At 45.2% G+C, this 19,428-nt stretch overlaps 1 protein-coding gene across 4 annotated transcripts in view; it reads right to left on the bottom strand.

Annotated features, from left to right (window-relative positions):
* LOC121866494 (fat-like cadherin-related tumor suppressor homolog) overlaps positions 1-19,428 on the bottom strand; it is a 205,712-nt gene that overhangs the window by 98,275 nt on the left and 88,009 nt on the right. For all 4 annotated transcript variants that reach the window (XM_042366219.1, XM_042366220.1, XM_042366221.1 and 1 more), the window contains exon 4: positions 2,864-2,970. In XM_042366219.1, the coding sequence (XP_042222153.1) occupies positions 2,864-2,970 (107 nt within the window). The remainder of the gene's footprint in view (positions 1-2,863; positions 2,971-19,428) is intronic.

Below are 19,428 nucleotides of genomic sequence, written 5' to 3'. Positions count from 1 at the left end.
GTGACCTGCCTTGACTTGCCCAGCACCCTCACCTGCCCAGTAATCTCAGGTGATCAGCATCCTGACCAGACCAGCGCACTGACCTGACCAACACCTTGACCTGACCAGAGGACGCATGACGGAAGTAGTCCATCTTGACTGCCTCGACTCACTGCCTGAGCTGACTCAGTTACTGGTGCTTAGTGGAGGGAGGAGTGTAGGGAGGACAGGGTGAAGGGAGGCAGATGTGGCGGTGAGGCACAGATGTTTCAAGGGAGATACACAGTTGTCACTTAGAGGATATGCAAATATCGACGAGGGGAGGCACATGTGTTGTGGGGGAAGTCACAGCTGTGGCGGGAGGAAAGTAGGTGGTGCAAGGTGAAACGTAAGAGAGGAGTTGTAGGAAAACAGGTATTGTGAAGAGGGAGAGGAGGGCTGAACTCGTGCGGAGGGGAGGAATGAGAGAGGAGAAATGTTATCCATGGGATTTCCGGGATTTGAGTGTGAATCAAGTGGTACTTCATGGAGGTGTGGTAGAGTCTGTCCGAGTTGGGTTGACCTTGAGGACAAACTTCAACTTAATATCCAATTTGTTTTTGAATACTACATTAAATCATCTCACAGACACTCAAAATTCCCTCGGCATCATTAACATTAAGATACAATAATTGCCAGAATGTTTGTGGTTACCGATCTCTTGGCTGTATATGTTACCCCCTTCTTCAGTAACACCAGCCAGGCCTCCCTCTTGGTACACAATGAAGTGCTTTACCTAAATCTTGTCACATACAGATTGGTAATCTTATTGCGCCCAACAACTAGAGTCAGATCACGAAGGATACTACCAGCGTCAGCTTCCAAGAGATTACTAAAATGCTTTACATTATATTACAGATGTGCTGAAGGAGTCGACAACATATGAAGTGATGCAGCGAAATGGCACTTTTTTGGTCGCATTCATTACGTCTGTCTCAAAAATGTAAATTACACATCGACATATTTAATGGTCTTACACTGTTAAGTATGTCAACTTTCAGGTCAAAGATTTACATTACTGACTCGCAAATATTTCTGGCATACTAGCTCGTTGCTCGTGTCTTGTCCCCGCCGGGAGCACCTACCATGATGAGGGGTCGCCTGGGGGCTGTGCTGGCAGAGTTATAAGAGCAGAAGTTACGCTCTACACGAATTTCTCCTTGGTTGTGGCTGTGTATACATATTTACAATGTCTAAACACACAGCTCCCTCATTTCCGTAAGTGAGTCATGTGTGGCGGGGTGCAGTAAAAACCCGTGCTGCTAGTGTAGCTCTGGGAGTCATGAGGGCGCTGCTTGATGATGCTTCACTGATCCATAAGGCTTCACGTACTTTAAGTGACCAGGTCTGTTTCTCGTACACCCAGGGGGAGAATGGGGGAGTGAGAACTGGAAGATCTGGGTATATGATGATAGCCTGGCCAGAGTGAATACCTTTGATGCCTGATCTATACATGACAATATTAACCCATCACAGTTCTTATTGCAAAATACAATACAAAATATTATAATATCCCCCCACAAGTATAAGCTCAGCCTGTAGTGTAGAATGTGGACTTCACGTTTTATATATATATATATATATATATATATATATATATATATATATATATATATATATATATATATATATATATATATATATATATATATATATATATATATATATATATATATATACTATTAACCAGATATGGATTACACGGCGCTTGGGAACTTCGTGTTTTCTTTTTCCTTGTGGTTATCAGCATATACCTGGATCACGCGCACCTACAGTGATTTACTTGCGTGCATATATATATATATATATATATATATATATATATATATATATAGATATGTATATTGCGGTGTGTTAAAAGAGCCTGATGCCAACCCACTGCCTGTCAAAACTTCTTCTTCGCTGGTGAAGAATTGAGGGTGTGAGAGCAAGTTGTGAGGTGGTGAGCTGTTCTGGGGAGGAAGGCTGCCTGAGGAGGGAGGAAGGCTGCCTGGGAGGAGGAGGGAGTCTGTCTGGGGGAGGGAGTCTGTCTGGGGGGGGGAGGGAGTCTGCCTGGGGGGGAGGGACTCTGTCTGGGGAAGAGAGGGAGGGAGTCTGTCTGAGGAAGAGAGGGACTCTGTCTGGGGAAGAGAGGGAGGGAGTCTGTCTGGGGAAGAGAGGGACTCTGTCTGGGGAAGAGAGGGAGGGAGTCTGTCTGAGGAAGAGAGGGACTCTGTCTGGGGAAGAGAGGGAGGGAGTCTGTCTAGGGAGGGAGGGAGCCCACATCTTCACCGCCTATCTATATCGCCCCCACAGATGCTCCTCCTCCCCCTCCACAGGTGTTACCTCGGCAACAGTTATCACCTGTGGGCAGGTACCGTGAGGGTGAAATTTACAGTTTAAAAACAATTATAACTAGCCACTGTGGCTCTACAGGTGACACTATAGAGGAAGACCAGCCAGTGGAAAGTGCGAGTAAAAATTATAATCAACTTAGTATATTCATTTGAAAAACCTTGTTCACACCACAGAGCTTCTGTACTTGTCATTTGGCCAGCAGTTCCGGCAATATAATGGGGAAATAAAATTTAAATCAGCTGAAGATTAGAGACCTCAGCTTTTTACACTTGATTATTAAATACTACCGTATTACGATATACTGAGGATTGGGTTAGGTGAGGTTAGGTGAGGTTCGAGCTTGGGTACCTAATCTTTAAGTGATCTAACACAAATCACACTAGGTCTTAGAAACTCATTACACTGGAGATGCCCCACAAACCTACAGTTACCCCTGGTACTCGTCCGGGCAGTAAATAGTACTTACCAGTGGGCATCGAGTAATAACTGTAGGGTATACGGTACTTACGTGCAGGGTGGCATGCTTGGGTACGGTGCCTGAGTCCTGGGCCCTCACACTCAGCCAGTACCGCGATACAGTCTCCCGGTCAAGCCATGACGATGTGTAGATGGAACCTGTAACAACAACAACACCGTCACTCATACTTACAAACAAAACCTCTCAAAACAACATGGATTTTTTGTCTTTGTTTTAGTCACGTAAATAATTAATAAATAAATACACAGTAATTAAAACAAATACCAACAGTACAATGATAAAGTAAACAGTACAAATACATGTTTCACAGCGGACAACCTGACGACTACAAGAGTTGCAGTGTGTAGAGGTATGTGTTCTTTACCTAGAGTTTACCTGATGACGATTTCTGGGGTTCTTTCTGTTCCCTACCCACCTCCCCTCCTAACTTCCCACCTCCCTCCCCCTCTCACCCACCTCCCTCCCCTCTCACCCACCTCCCTCCCCTCTCACCCACCTCCCTCCCCCTCTCATCCACCTCCCTCCCCCTCTTAACTTCCCATCAGATTTCGACGTGATCAATGTGGCTATTCCAATACTCTCACTCACCATAAATTTATAATACAACTAATCGCACCACAGACAACAGGGCCACAGACAACAGGGCCACAGACAACAGGGCCACAGACAACAGCGCCACAGAGACACAGACAACAGGGCCACAGACAGGAGAGGTAACATGCCTGCTACGTGGTGTGTGAAAGGCGTGTTCACCAGAGATAAGTCAAGCTGGCATTACCCAGAGCTTAGTGGACCGAGCCCAACCGCCAGGCACTCCTACTTCACCCTTACGTTCCTGTGCCCGGGATAGGAGGGAGTGGGTCTGGGATAGGAAGGGAAATTTGAGAAGGACATCAACAACAAAATCTGACCTAACGAGGAAGGGGATCAGGCAAGGCTGTAGAATCCCTCTCTCGTATACTTCTGACTTGTTAATATTACAGTCGTGTTATTTATGGTGATGGCTTACGAACTGTTTAAGTCACTCACAATACTTCTTCACTGATTATTGAATCAACAGGGATTTGGTTTTTACCACAGGGGACTGCAGCGGGTAAAATCCTCTTACTTACCCCCCTCCCACATCTTCATCCGCTCAGTTAATCCTGTATCAAGTTACGTTATCATGAACCTTGTGGGAAAAGTGGGAAAAGATCATGTTCTCGATAGATATCAGCTTCATATCAGTTCAGAGATAATACGATGCTGAAGTTTGTATTTTATTGATGTTCGATAAAATAATCAAAGTTAGGGATGTATATTTTCACCGGAGTCACGACGCTTGCCACTCTTGTACAGTTTTTGTATCCTGGACTGAGTTTGATAACCTAAGGAGTTGCAGATCCATTTCCGAGTGACCCACACACTCAATACTTTTCCGTCTGTTCGAAAAGTTTGATTGATAAGAGTTTTATATTGTTACGCTATCGCAGATCACTGCTGTTTTATAAATAGATTTTTGAACAGTTCGTCATCCACTCCTCCCTGAACCGCATTTCAATTTACTTCTTAAACTTAGGAGAAATTATCAACAAAGATTATAGAACATTGCTCCCAACCCGACCTCTCATGACGTTTTTCTCTCCAGCCTAACGTGTCGTAAGCATCATCAAGCTAAACCTTCAATACTAGTTTTTTCATACCTGATAAAAAAATCTACATTATAATCTTAATCCCTGTGTGACAATATCCCGGGAGGCAAATATTCCCGAGGACTGTAATAATGAAAATATGTCTTCCATCTTCTACTCCATGAAGGACCTCTCTCTGTCAGAGAGGATTAAACCCTTTGATAACTGCTGAGCCCCTCAGGACCCAGTATGAGGGAGGAGTGTCTCGTTAACTACAGGAAGAGCAATGGTGTGTGACCAATACCTACCTGAAGAAGGACGCGGGAGGAGGAACCGGCCGTAATAACGACTTGTCAGCGTCCTTGAAGAGCTTTCTCTGGCCACTAAAGCTGGGTTTAGAGTCTCAAAGATTCTGGAGTAAAATCTCAACCCCAACTTGGGATAACAGAACGCACACAGTAGTTCCAGGATGACTTGGGTGCAACCCCAAAAGTCATTTTCATCGCCATCTCTTAGTCGTGGCTTCAGTGAGTTAAATCACCCGCCTTACAAATCACCATTTGGAGGGTAACATCTTATGTACGACCCTATGAGAATCCAGGCTGTGAGCTGCCGGACAACACACTATCCTCACTTCCTCCCATTCGTCTCCCATGTTGGATCACCGTCTTTGTGGTGTAAGCCGTCCATTGTGTGCCAGCCAGCCTCTACCGCGGCGCTCTGTATGGACACCTATCTTTGTCTTTACACGACCTTGTTATCCTATTACCACAGTTCCATCTTCCCTCCCATCTTCATCCTTTCCCCTACATATCTTTCCTCCGCATCGTAACTACATGACAATATTGTGTTCTAAACACGATCCCATTCCTTCCTACTATCTTTCATCTTCAATTTTTTCTTGCCTTATCTTCATTCCTTTCCATCCATCGTCCCACACAACCTTGCTGCCTTCTTCCCTTCATTCATCCTATCATTCTTCTTCTCCTCCATGTCTCTGTGTTTCATCCCTCTCTCTCGCTGCCATGACACCGCGCCTCGCTCATCCCTCAAGATGTTATCGGGTCCACAACCGCGTCGTGGGAGGATACTGCTCCTTCCTGTGTCACCAACACTCCACCAACACCACAACTCCTTCCATTGCTCCCAACACGGTAACTACTCCACTACCCCCAATAGAACGGTCTCAAAACACACAGAGAGAGAGAGAGAGAGCGAGAGAGAGAGAGAGAGAGAGAGAGAGAGAGAGAGAGAGAGAGAGAGAGAGAGAGAGAGAGAGAGAGAGAGAGAGAGAGAGAGAGAGAGAGAGAGAGAGAGAGAGAGAGTAGAGAGAGAGAGAGAGAGAGAGAGAGAGAGAGAGAGAGAGAGAGGAGAGAGAGAGAGGAGAGAGAGAGAGAGAGAGAGAGAGAGAGAGAGAGAGAGAGAGAGAGAGAGAGAGAGAGAGAGAGAGAGAGAGAGAGAGAGAGAGAGAGAGAGAGAGAGAGAGAGAGAGAGAGAGAGAGAGAGAGAGAGAGAGAGAGAGAGAGAGAGAGAGAGAGAGAGAGAGAGAGAGAGAGAGAGAGAGAGAGAGAGAGAGAGAGAGAGTAGAGAGAGAGAGAGAGAGAGAGAGAGAGAGAGAGAGAGAGAGAGAGAGAGAGAGAGAGAGAGAGAGAGTAGAGAGAGAGAGAGAGAGAGAGAGAGAGAGAGAGAGAGAGAGAGAGAGAGAGAGAGAGAGAGAGAGAGAGAGAGAGAGAGAGAGAGAGAGAGAGAGAGAGAGAGAGAGAGAGAGAGAGAGAGAGAGAGAGAGAGAGAGAGAGAGAGAGAGAGAGAGAGAGAGAGAGAGAGAGAGAGAGAGAGAGAGAGAGAGAGGAGAGAGGAGAGAGAGAGAGAGAGAGAGAGAGAGAGAGAGAGAGAGAGAGAGAGAGAGAGAGAGAGGAGGGAGAGAGAGAGAGAGAGAGCGAGAGAGAGAGACGGTAGCTCAATAGACAAGGAAGGTTACCACTTCTGCTGAACAACCAATAACGTGTCTACAGTGGCCTTAGCTGGGTCACAGGAGGTACGTGTCCGAAATAGGGATCTTTTTCATTTAATACGCTATGACTTCTTCACCTCCGTTCATCCTTACTAGGTTCAATAGCGAGACTAGTGAAGCCAAGCACTCGACACTTAAACCTATAGAGTCGACGAGACTCACGCCAGTCAACACTTCAAGACAACACAGTCGAGGACACTCCGACCACAAATTTGATGACACTTACAACAAATATTCGACATATAAACCAAAAAGTCGACATTCAGGCCACGTAGTAGACAATGGCAAGTCCTCTTATTCACAGGACATTCGTTCCTCGAGTTTCTCCAGAGTCTCTTGACCCAGAGGACTCTTATTCGAATCTAACTGCCGGCCACTGGGTGGGTGTCCCCCCAGTCGATCCAGCTGCAGCATTCCCATTCACTAAAGAAGTGAAAGACGCTAGAGAATAGCGCAAGATCGGAACGCTCTCTTCTTGTGTCCAAAGGCTAAGTATTCAGAGGGCTGCATCTATGCGGCCTACAGGACCCACTTCGTTATTTATTCAATATGTATAATATACATTGTATATTCATTTATGCATTTATATATCTGTTTAGTTATTTATCGCCGTCTTCCAAGAAGTGGTTTATAAACCGATCTCTTCTCTACATCTTACGAGCTGGCTGGACGCCCTGTTGACCAAGAGAAATTAATAAACGGAGGAAGATCTGGTCTGCCTCGGCAATATCTCTTTAAGGCACATCCAGGCATCGTTTATTTGTGAACATTGTCAACACACGAGGCATCGATGTTAAATGTGTATATCCCACCTACGGGAATTATAAAGTAAGAATTCAGAGACGCAATTTTCTCCCGAGGATTTAATTATACGCTACGTTCAACTACACTTTCTGCTTAAAATAAATTACAAAATGCAGTAAATTAATGATGCAGTTTGACTGTATGGAATATTTTTATAAGTGATTTGCCTATAAGAGATTTATAAGATAAGACACGTTCTTTACTTCAGTTACTTACAAAATACTGATATAATTTACCTACTGGAAAGTAATAAGTTTAGTTTAAAGATGCATTTAACTTAGAGAATAAACATATCCTTAAATTTTGCTTCTTGGAATACAAATCAAAGATATTTTCTGAGAATTTTATATTATGTCCTTAAGAGGTTTACACAATAGTTAAAATATACATTTGTGTCAACAGCAATACATAACTCGGTTCAATCGAGTAGGTATTGGCCGGGCAATTTATCATGGAATTGACACGCGGGTAAAGGCGGGCGCTCCTCCCTACTATCACCTCGGCCAGACCACACACCGAAAACACTATAGAACCATAATAATACAAACCAGGAGCAGGGCCACTGTACCTCCTGCCTGTGTCAAGAGGATACGATGGTATGGTCGTGACGAGGCAGTGTCAGGTTTGGATTACTTACTACTACTACTTTGCTGTCACCCAGTGTGAGCGACAAGGGTGAGGTCGTCTACACACACACTGACCACCGACGGGTCAAGACGGGTCAGACGCACCTGGCGGCTGGCGCTGCTCAGCAGCAGCCTCCCCACCGGAATATCAACAAGTTCTCGCCAGAAGTTACTATTTCATTTGGGAAAGGAATGGAACCTGTGTTGAATAGTGGTGAACAGTGCTTAAGTCAGTGAAAAACAACTCCGCAGTTACAGTTGAGTCTTACCCAAGCTAACCTTCACACAGTAAGGTCCCAGGTACCCAGTGATAATTCCCCTGAGACTCCACAATAGAGAAGCCTGGGACCACACCTCACCCACTTGAGTGAAGTCCTGGACAACTGACCACGTGGTGTCCCCATGATGCTACGACACCACGTAGGGAATGAGTTGCTACAGCATCATGTGACGTTCCTCATAACACCATCTGTGAGGGAATTACTACGCCATGTGATGCCCCTCATAACACCATCTATGAGGGAATTACTACACCACATCAGGCCCCTCATACACCATCTGTGAGGGAATTACTACACCACATCAGGCCCCTCATAACACCATCTGTGAGGAAATTACTACATCATGAGGCCACTCATACACCATCTGTGAGGTAACTACTACATCATCAGGCCCCTCATAACACCACCTGTGAGGGAACTAGTACTCCACGTGTTGCCCCTCATAACGCCATCTGTGAGGGAGTTACTACACTACGTGTCTGCTGTTCAACACCTCAGGTCACATGATCTATGTGTGTAAACATTAATCTGTATGTTCACTGTATGTTCCTTCACCTTTCTCTAATGAAGGCTTTTGTTAAACCACCAATGTATGTAATAAGTCATTTATGTCCAATGTATATTTTCAGCCTTCGGGCTGCAAACTTTTTCAAATAAACCGTTAATTATTATTATTATTATTATTATTACACACACACAATAATACACACACACAGTTGCCCGACCCATGAAAACTGCGCCACCGCGGTCAATGAACAGCACCTAACGTTCTCCGTCGCCCAGTAAAGACACGCTTATGAAACTTTCGCCAGACAAACGTTCGCCTGCCTTCTAGTGTTGCTCTTTTTACGTCACATAGATCTTGGAAAAATATATTTGTTCCATTAAATCTTGGCCGTTCAAAAATACGATTATACCAGTACACAGTTCCCCTTCCACTATACTGATGGTCTAGAAAATTCGAAATGTTTACTCAAACGTAGTTTATGATGAAATGTGCAAATACACATGTGCAGGAGTTTCTTCAGCGTGGCGCTTACTTAACTCACGCCTCCAGATGATTTACTTCTCCTAAAACTTCCAAAAAGACGAACATGTTTACGATATGACCAACACTAATAAACGTCACGGGTAAATGGGTATAAAGAGACGTAACACTAAGACCACTTAAGAGGGGAAGGTAACAGAGACCTCTCACAAATCGCCCCTCAACTTTACCACCAACTGGAGATGTTAAAACTCCCTGGTCCAAGGTAGAGTCTCAGCGTAATTTCGATGTCACTCTGGCCGCCATCTTTTTGTGCTGTAGCTTCATCGAGTGAGTTAGGTAAGGGAAAAATTTTCAAACGTAGCAGAATGAAGTCCACAACTCTTGGTCCTGATCACCTTGGGTCACCCTCCGCGGGCTTACATCAGCTCGCCAATGGTCTGGAGTCTCCTACAGGATGGGATATAATACTCCCTTTCCTTTTTTCCCTCCACTTCCTCCCCCTAGTGACACCATACCTCCTTTTTCCTTTGGCTGACCTCCATCTCCTCCTTTCCCGCCTAATGGCATGAGGTCTACCGTTCCCTCGCCCGACACACTCCTAATGTTCCTCTTTGGCCGATTGATGCTCATTTCCCCCATATGCCTTAAACTCCTTACAGATTACTTAGCTGGCCGACACCCTTGCCCATAATGGTGGGCAAGTCCTTGGAGGCTTCATACTACATTAGGATAACTTTCTCCACTTCTTCCCCCCCCGCCCTTTAGGGTACTCTGTGATAACACCCCACCTCACGCCTTCTTTTCCTGTCCTCTTTCACACACTCCTCCCTCCAGCACTCCACCTCCCCTCCATGTCATCCCCCACTCTCCTTCCCCATGGCCCCTCTCTCCCTCCATGGCCCCCCCTCTCCTCCCTCCATGGCCCCCCTCTCCTCCCTGGTGGCGGTAAGTCTGACTGGTGCACCTCCTTATTGCGTCATTAGAAGGGAGTTACGGTCGGGGGCGTCACAGGGCGAGGATAACCATCACCCACACGCCTCACCCTGGGCTTTACTACACCAGGGTTCCACTTTATTCTCACCCTATGACGCTCCCTTGATGATACGCCTGCTTCCTTCTCCCATCTCTTCTCTCCTTCTCGTTTTGACATTGCTTTCTCTCCCTCCTCCTACTCCTTCTTCGTCCTCCTCTTCTGCCTCCTCCTCTTCCTCCTCCTAATCCACCTACTCATCTCCCTCTTCGTTCTCTCCATTTCTTTCAGTCATGCACATCAGTTCTCACTTCCTCCCTCTCGCCCTTCTTCTTCCCCTCCTCTTCCTCTTCCCCCTCCTCCTCCTCCCATAGATCAGGACCGTCTCAGTACTAATGGGATCCAAGTCTTAGTAAGTCCTGATTCTAATGCGGTTCAATTCTAATGGTTAGGTGAGGGTAGGTTAGGTTAGGGTAGGGTAGGGGAGGTGAGGTGGGGTGAGGTGAGGTTAGGGAAGGTGGTGAGGTGAGAGAGAGAGAGAGAGAGAGAGAGAGTGTGTGTGTGCTGGTGGAGGAGTAGGGTGCGTGGAGGGATGAGGTAAGGTGCAGTATGAGTGTCAGGTGAGGATGAGGGTGTACCATAAAGGATGGGGAAGTAGTGTTGTGTTTCAGGGTGCCGTTCTTGGCATCCTCAACAACTCCAAGAGAAACTTTCAACAAAAATCTTTCCCCAAGATTCTGTTACAATCATAATAGCATATATGGGACCGACGATTCCTATCTGGAGAGAGAGAGAGAGAGAGAGAGAGTACATATCTGCCATCTTACGCTCAGCACATATCCAATTCACCAGGGTTGGGAAGCTCAAATAACTTCTTACGATAACTGGTGCACTGGGGACGATTGGCACAACTGGTCCTATAAACAAACACAGGCTGATGACTTTGTACGATAACCAGCTAACAAGGTGACTGAAAACACCGCCGCGATAACCTGCTTATATGGAGACTGATGTCGCTTGATAATTTTCGCGTTACTACAAGCAAGTATTCTTCACCAAATGATTACTAAGAATTTATATATATATACATAAGAACACCAAGGATTGATAAAAATAGCGCCGAAGATTTATAAAGTGAACAACAGGTGATAATAAGAACTTTGCCTTGTATGTCAATAAGCACGATAATGCATGAGCCACTCGGGGATTATTTTCAAAGTTTGGTACGATAGTTTTTTGCTCTATTTGTAAGCGCATCCAACGAGTTTACTTAACCTCCACCACAAAAGTTGGGCCCATAAAGACGTCGATACTGAACCGATAATCTATACCAACTAAAAGCGATTTCTTAACCCCAGTCAGGGAGAAAAAAAAACTGCCCTATGAATCTTGACGGTCCGCGAGGTGCACACGACACTTAGAATTTACTACGAGACGAACATGGCAACGAATAAACAAACTCCGACTGCGAAATTTACTAAAAAAAATATCACCATTTACAGCAGTGTTGGCGACTGGTACTCTAAACACACTTTTTTTTTTTTTTAATTTTCAGGTAAGGTCCGCCGCCGCCACTCGTGCTATCCACTTCATCCGAGTAAATAGAAAGCCGTGTAAATAACGAACAGTGTAAATAACGAACGCAGTGTAAATAACGACGGGCCCAGGTAGCGTAAACCCTCACCTCATTAGCAGTCGTCGGTACGTTTGCTCAGATCTCACCTTCAGAGCCACCTACCGGCGACCACTTGTGGGGGGGACAGCCTAACCTAACAGACAGACTTTCGTATTTAAAGAAACGTGTGGTGGTATAAGGCAAGGAAGAGGAGGAGGAGGAAGAAGAAAAAAGAAAAGGAAACAGAGGAGGAGGGGGAGGAGGGGAGGAGGGGGAGGAAGGGGAGGGGGAGGAGGAGGGTATTGTTTCTAACGTTACTGTATAATTTCCACTCTTCTTTTGGCTAAATTCAGTTTCAGCTTTAAAGAAGGAAGAGGAGGAGGAGGAGGTAGAGATGGGAGAGCGAGAGGAGGAGGAGGAGGTAGTGGAAGAGGATGTTGAAGAGAAATGGTGGTGGAGGAGGAAATAGTAGCGGAGGAGGGAGAGAATATGGAAACAATAAAAAAAAGGGGGAGAGGAAACAAAGATGATGGTGAGGGAAGAATAGGAGGAGGAGGAGGAGGAGGAAACAAAGGAGCGTTGTGTGCCGTGACACTATCAACAAACTTCAAGATAATAATGATAACGTGATCGAAAAAGTGACATCCATGTGATAATCTCAAAAGACGAAAAGTACAAAACCTCGTGAAATAATGATTAGCGACAATTGTATTTATTCGTCCGCGGCTTCTATACCCAGCGTTCTTCCCTGGGTCACTTGTATTGTTCCTGTTCACCTACCACCCTGCTACACCCACTCACTCACCACACCTTACCTGCCTCACTCACTCATCACACCTGTACACCCTGCCTCACTCACTCACTCATCACACCTGTCCACCCTGCCTGACTCACTCACTCACTCACCACACCTGTACACCCACACCTTGCCAACCTCGCTCATCACACCTGTCCACCCTGCCGGACTCACGCCCAGCATCCCATACACTGCCCGCTGCTTCACCACCATCTGCACCCATACACAGCGCTCCAAGAGGGACGACTCAGACCAAAGCAACATAACACACTGTGCATCTCGGGCCCCAGTATCACCTCCCTCCATCCAGGGACCAATAAACCCACGCAGTGTGTTATCTAGACGCCTCTCCTCTTGATAAGAATGAATGGTGTGACTCATACGACGTATTACAGGCGTTTATCTCAGTAAAATAATCCTGTCTCAAACAATGTGGCAAGGAGACGTCGAGCGATGAAGAATTCGGATTTTCACACTTCATTCCCCCTCCTCCTCCAGGTAGAGCATCGCCACAAGTAGGATATTAACTCGTGGGTCTCTCTCTCTCTCTCTCTCTCTCTCTCTCTCTCTCTCTCTCTCTCTCTCTCTCTCTCTCTCTCTCTCCACACCTGAGGCCCTCAACCATTAAGCACTACCTGACAAACGTTACGTTCATCCATATTGATTAGCGATAAATGGGGGTGTGCTTTGATGAGTGGTGGTGATGGTATGGTGGTGGTAATAGTGCTGTGGTGTTGGCGGGGGTTGTTTTTGATGATGATGTGGTGACAGAGGTAGCAGTGATATTAGTGGTGGTGATGCTAGTGGTAGTAGTGCTGATGCTGGTGGTAGTCGTGGCAGCGAGTTATTTTTTCCCTTATCTGGATGGTGGGGGCGAGGGACCGGGTGAGGCAGCTCGCCTTCCCTCCCTCTTACTGCCTCTCACTCCCTCACTGCTTCTTTCCCTCTCACTGCCTCCAACCCTCCCTCGCTGCCTCTCTCCCTCTTTCTTACTGCCCCCCTCCCTCCCACCCACTCACCACCCTCACCCACCCACCCTAACAGACCCCGGGGCCTCATCTGGGTCGGAGGAAATCTAAGAGCAAACTTGGTTCATGTGAGCTTCCATAAAACTGTGTGCCAACTTGCGTCATAATGGACCGCCTTACTAAATTACACAGGAGGGAAGTCTAAAGTTTGATTTATCAAGGCCATTACTTTACCTCTCCGTCTGTTGACTTTGAATAATGTTAACAGGTGATGCGTGTGATATTATAGAAGAACAGGTAATGTTAATGAATATATAGGGCCAATACTTAATGAATGACAGGTAACATGTTGTGCTTGACGGATACTACTTAAATAATTAACAGCTGATTACCCACACTGATCCACACTGGTCCTCATTGAGTACGAAGGTGTAATCCTTTGAGTACAATGTCACAGCACAGAAGGGAAGACACGGGGTGTTAAATCGTCGTATTAAGAGAGTAATAACATCAGCTTTCACTCTACGTATCAAAAGAAATTGCTTCCTGGTGCCTAAAATTCGTGAAGCTCAAAAATTTATATTAACTATTTTCTTCAACATTCATGAAAAAAACAACTTTAATCTCTTCTTTTATCTCATCTTTTTGTTTCCCTCCTCCTATCACCTCCTCCTCTTCCTCTCTCCTCCTCCTGTTTGGTTTTCTCTTCATCAAGCATCTTCCCCGTTCTTTATCGTCTCCACCTTCGACTTTCTCTATTCAAATTCTCACTTACTCCTATTCACTCCACTCCATTTCCAGCACCATCTTTTACGACTGGTTTTAATTCCTTTCTCCTCACAAGTACTTCCAATATCTATCATTCCCCGTGTAAACATCTGTCATGGGTCCTCCCCCATCCGTCCTTCGGGAAGTTCTGTATACAGTGGAAGTCATGAATACATTTTCCCAAACTTCATACACAAACTTTGATTACAATATTTTTTTTCTTTCACCTCATGAGCAAAGTTTCGGGGTTTTAAAGGTTCATATTCACATTTTTCTCCTATAAACTGGGCTTTGCCACCACATCTCTCCAGCACTTATTTCAAAGTTGCTATTTTATGAATGAATTACCTTCCGTCACTCCCCGCCATCTCGACCCCGCCTGATACATCACCTTGCAGCACCCGGCGGGAGGCTCCGACCCCACACAAAATCTGGTGTTAGTTTTCTTGTGTGTATCTCACTTAGTCTTCTGAGCTGCTTTAGGAATGCTTATATTTCAGTGTCTTTCTTTCAATACAGATAATGAAACACATTGTACTGTCCATCACTAAATACAATGAAATAGATCTATTACATTGTCTGTAACATTTAAATACAGAGAGAAACTTTTATTTATTTTGTGCACAGACTTCACATGAAACAATACAAATACTGTATCACACCTTTCAGTGTCTACTCAAGGAGTCATTGCTGCTCTAGCGTCTGTAACACAGGTGGTCGCGTGTATACAAGCATTATATTGAAACTACGAGAACATTGCCCATATTTTTATCTTGCGAATGACGTCGGCCACAGAAAAGTAAATATCGTGGATGGCAGCCTCGAGAAACTTTTGTCAGTTGTCATTAAAAAAAACTGGCCCTAGACAGAAGGGAGACGCGACCCACGATTCACACTCTCCTTACTCTGGTTGGGATCAATGGAGCCTCACATACCAGCCTCCGGAAATACACGAGAAGACCCCCAGAACGCATCATTTGCCCGCAATAACAAATTCGTACCCAAAATATTCCTCGTGACTTTCACGCTCACATCGATGCAACAAAAATGAGAAAATAAACGAAAAATACCCAAATCCACCAGGGTAATATCGCTGGGAAGTGAGGGAAGGAGAGAACTCTTGACGAAGGCTGTAGAGTCGACCTCCCCGCCTCTCAGGACGCTTGGCTGGCCTGTAGCTCCCGGTGCACACAATCACCTTCACGAAACACAACGTAAGAACTTCGCCAGATTCAACTCCATCATGAATATGGAAATAGCAGTCGCGTCCCCGTACTTACCCTCGGGAGAAAGTAAAGAACATCTTTTGAATCAATACCCAATTGCATTTACTTGTCAGTAAGAAGAAAACCCGATGCGATACTCTACTCAGGAGCAGAAACAAGGAGGAGAGGGAGGGCCCCTATATCCCTCGTCATAGTCATCGTCGTAGCCATCATAGTCATCGTCGTAGCCATCATAGTCATCGTCGTAGCCATCATAGTCGTCGGAGCCGTCACCGTCGCTAAAAACCACAGCAGAAAGGAGAAAGACGGAAAAAAATGGCCGACATCAGGCGGGTGATAACTTGGGAATCACCGCCAACACGAATATGGAAAAATCGTAGCTATCTTCCTCTCGGTGAATAGGAAGTCGTAACGGCGGCAAAACTGCGACTTACGCCTCCTTGGTGGGCTAGTCAGCCAGAAACACCGATACACACGAGCAGGAGCGACCATCACCACAGTAGAAAAGCCGGAGGAAGTGGACATGGATGACGATGTCCACGGTAATAGAGGAAGAGAAAAGAAATTATTAATATACAATGCAAGAGAAAGAAAAGAAAAGAAATGAAAATTAGGCCCACGAATTCACCCGAAGTTACTTGGATAAAAACAAAACATCAGTTAACCGTGGAGAACGATGAACAGCGGAATGGGACAATGGACTGACGGAATGGAAACAAGACCAATACTGCCTGGAGTGTGACTGGACTCCCTCCCTCCCTCCCTCCCTCCCTCCCTCCAAAAAAAAAGCTATTCCGAGGCAAATTACCCAAAGGTGGTCACTGGAATTCACGAAGACAAACACAGGAGGAACAGCGCTGTAGAGGGGGTACGGAAGAACACAATGGCGTATTCTTCTCAGTATCGACACATGGGAGGAGGAGGAAGAGGGGTAGGAGGAGGAAGAGGGGTAGGAGGAGGAAGAGGGGTAGGAGGAGGAAGAGGGGTAGGAGGAAGAGATGGAAGAGGAGAGGAGTAGGAAAGAGAAGAGGATCCCATTGTTACAGTTGTGTTGAGAGAGTAAGTGGAGAGGTGTGACGGCTCGGGGCTGACGGTGGAGAGGTATCTGATGCGCAGTGGGAAAAACTGACACCGAGGAAGAAGCTGACTGTGAAGAGCTGACGACAAGATAGGAAAGGTGAGAAGTACCGTACGAATGGAAGAAGGGGAGTGGGAAGAAAAAGAGAGAGGGAGGGGGCTGTGAGAGGAGAGACGAGGAGCATACGACATAATGTATGGAGGACGGCACTCAAACGAGAGAGAAGTGGATTATGTCTAGTTAGGAACCCTCACAACTTAAGACAACAGACCAATCATGTATTAATCTTGTCTCTAGTAATACCATCTACATTTAGCCAGCATCTACGAGTAATTTCTCTAAGTGACTGACTAACTGATGGAATGAGAGGACAATCGGGACAAATTCTCCCCTCGCCCACACAGACCCTTGGCGGTGCTGTGATACCAGGCACACGATAATGGCAGTAACATTAGTATTCCTAGTGTTGATTACAAACTTAAACCATCATCATAGAAATGTCTGCACTTTTGTTATCATGATGAGCTTTATTTGCATTCAAGTGAGGATAAATAAGCGCTCAAGATAGGACACGTGCTTGTTTATGTTACCACACCTCACAGTACGGGGCCAAATCGTTTAATATTTATTTTAGAATAAAGCCAAAGGAAAAAATAATGAAGGTAAAATACATCAGGGTGTTTTGTCTTTGATCCTTGAAAAAGAAAGGAAGAAAATTACTAATATTCGGCGATGCATTTATTACAGTGAAGTGAAGTAATTAAACCAAGTGCAACACGAGACTTGTTTACTGTTCGTTGCAGTGATTTATTCGTCAGACATAAACTACCCTAAACCTTACAATAAATTCCCAACAAGAGAACGCAGGTGTGGGATATACCGTAATAAAAAAGTAATACTGGATGATCTAACCCCTGACCTCTGGCTGAATGATATTACTTGTAACCGCGGCAACATCACACAGCAGATGGTAAAGGTCGGACCAGGATAAAGTACAGGTGTGTGTGTGTGACCGGCACAGTTTGAGGAAATACTGTAAATATACAACAGGCTCCAACACTTTCAAAATACAACTAACTAATGTTAGAAGCTCCAGGAGCAGATAATTGGAAACTTTCGAGAAAAATGTTAGCAAGGTGTATTTATTAAGTTATCCATCAAAGTATAATCATCAAAGACTTAACATCAAAGCATAATTATATAAGTACGGTTATCAAATTGTTTATATCAACTAACCTGTGATCTACAAACTCAACAGACTGAATGATCAGAGGGCATGAGACTTCCCTTGCAAATTAGTTTTAGGTAAACAATTATATATATATATATATATATATATATATATATATATACGTCTCCGATAAATTTTCTCCTCCCGAGGGCAAGAGGAGCAGCCACTCCACAGGTCCTCCACCACACACAAGTTTTATTTTCGGCTTCACTGGCCACCAAAGAGTCGAGCTATTGGCTTTTTGTGGACCACTGCGACCCATCGATCCTCTTCGTCGCCCCCGATCTCTTCTACCACCTCTTCCAACACCTCTGCCATTACTTAGTGCCTCCTCCGGCATCTCTACCAACTTCACGGATTTTCTAAGATCTTTGCCAACATGTGTTACCTTTTTCCAGAATTTATCTTTGGTATTTCCGACACCTCAAACACCCTCAACCAACCAGGATATCCTTCACCTGTAAAACAAACTCAACACTTCCCACACGAAATCTACACAATTTGCCATCACAAAGTACGACAACCTCCACCACAGTCACCACCACCACAGCAACCACCACCACCCCTGACTCTTTATATATCACTTTTGCTACAAGAATTTCAACCCTGGGGTCTCTTACTCAGGTCACCCATAAAACAGTCCACAACGGCGTCACTTTTACCAACACAGTCATCGTGAACCTTCTTAATGACGTCATCCCCCCCCCCAAGACCATCACAAATGAACCAATAAGAACTTACACGTCAGAAATAATAACAACAATAACAACATTTTCAGCTCAACATTAAACGATGATTCTAAATTAATCACTATTTATGATTAAAACAAAATAGATAACGGGTCAATAATGCCCTCCCATCATCACTACCATCTTTACCCTCACCCCTTATTCCTTCCCCTCCCCCCTCTTCTCTTCCCCCCATCCCCTCTCCTCCCCCCATCCCCTCTCTCCTCTTCCCCAGTGTATTCTTATTCTCAACTTTGCTCCAAATTAGGATTTTTTTTTCTTCGGTTCAGTAATTTAACGATTACGAACAGTTTCATAGCCGCCACCTGTAATGAAAACAGAATATCGGTTTATGAATACGTATGAAGCAGGTTGGCCTAAACTTTAACTCCCCCTGCGAGGACGATGGTTTAACCCTTTGAGGACGATGGTTTAACCCTTTGAGGACGATGGTTTAACCCTTTGAGGACGATGGTTTAACACTTTGAGGACGATGGTTTAACCCTTTGAGGACGATGGTTTAACCCTTTGAGGACGATGGTTTAACCCTTTGAGGACGATGGTTTAACCCTTTGAGGACGATGGTTAACTGCTTCGTGAGTGAAGGTGGTTTAATATAAAATACATGCATTTGTTTTCCTAGGATGAACAAAAAAGAGATCTTCAGAACCTCTTTCGTTTCAGAAAAGTAAAGGAATAAGATCATTTATTTTTATGTATCTATTCGTTTCGCTATTTCTGACGGGGAGGAGGTGGGCAGGGAGGTGGGAGGAGGTGGGCAGGGAGGTGGGAGGGGTGGGGAGGTGGGCGGGGAGGACACGAGGAGTGGAGGTTGACAGATCTGCAATGCAAAAATGAGATCACTTATTCCTTCATGAAAAAAAAAAAAAAC

The sequence above is a fragment of the Homarus americanus genome, unplaced genomic scaffold, assembly GCF_018991925.1.
Source record: "Homarus americanus isolate GMGI-L3 unplaced genomic scaffold, GMGI_Hamer_2.0 scaffold16430, whole genome shotgun sequence".
Classification (NCBI taxonomy): Eukaryota; Metazoa; Arthropoda; class Malacostraca; order Decapoda; family Nephropidae; genus Homarus; species Homarus americanus.
This window is presented reverse-complemented; position numbering and strand designations above follow the sequence as displayed.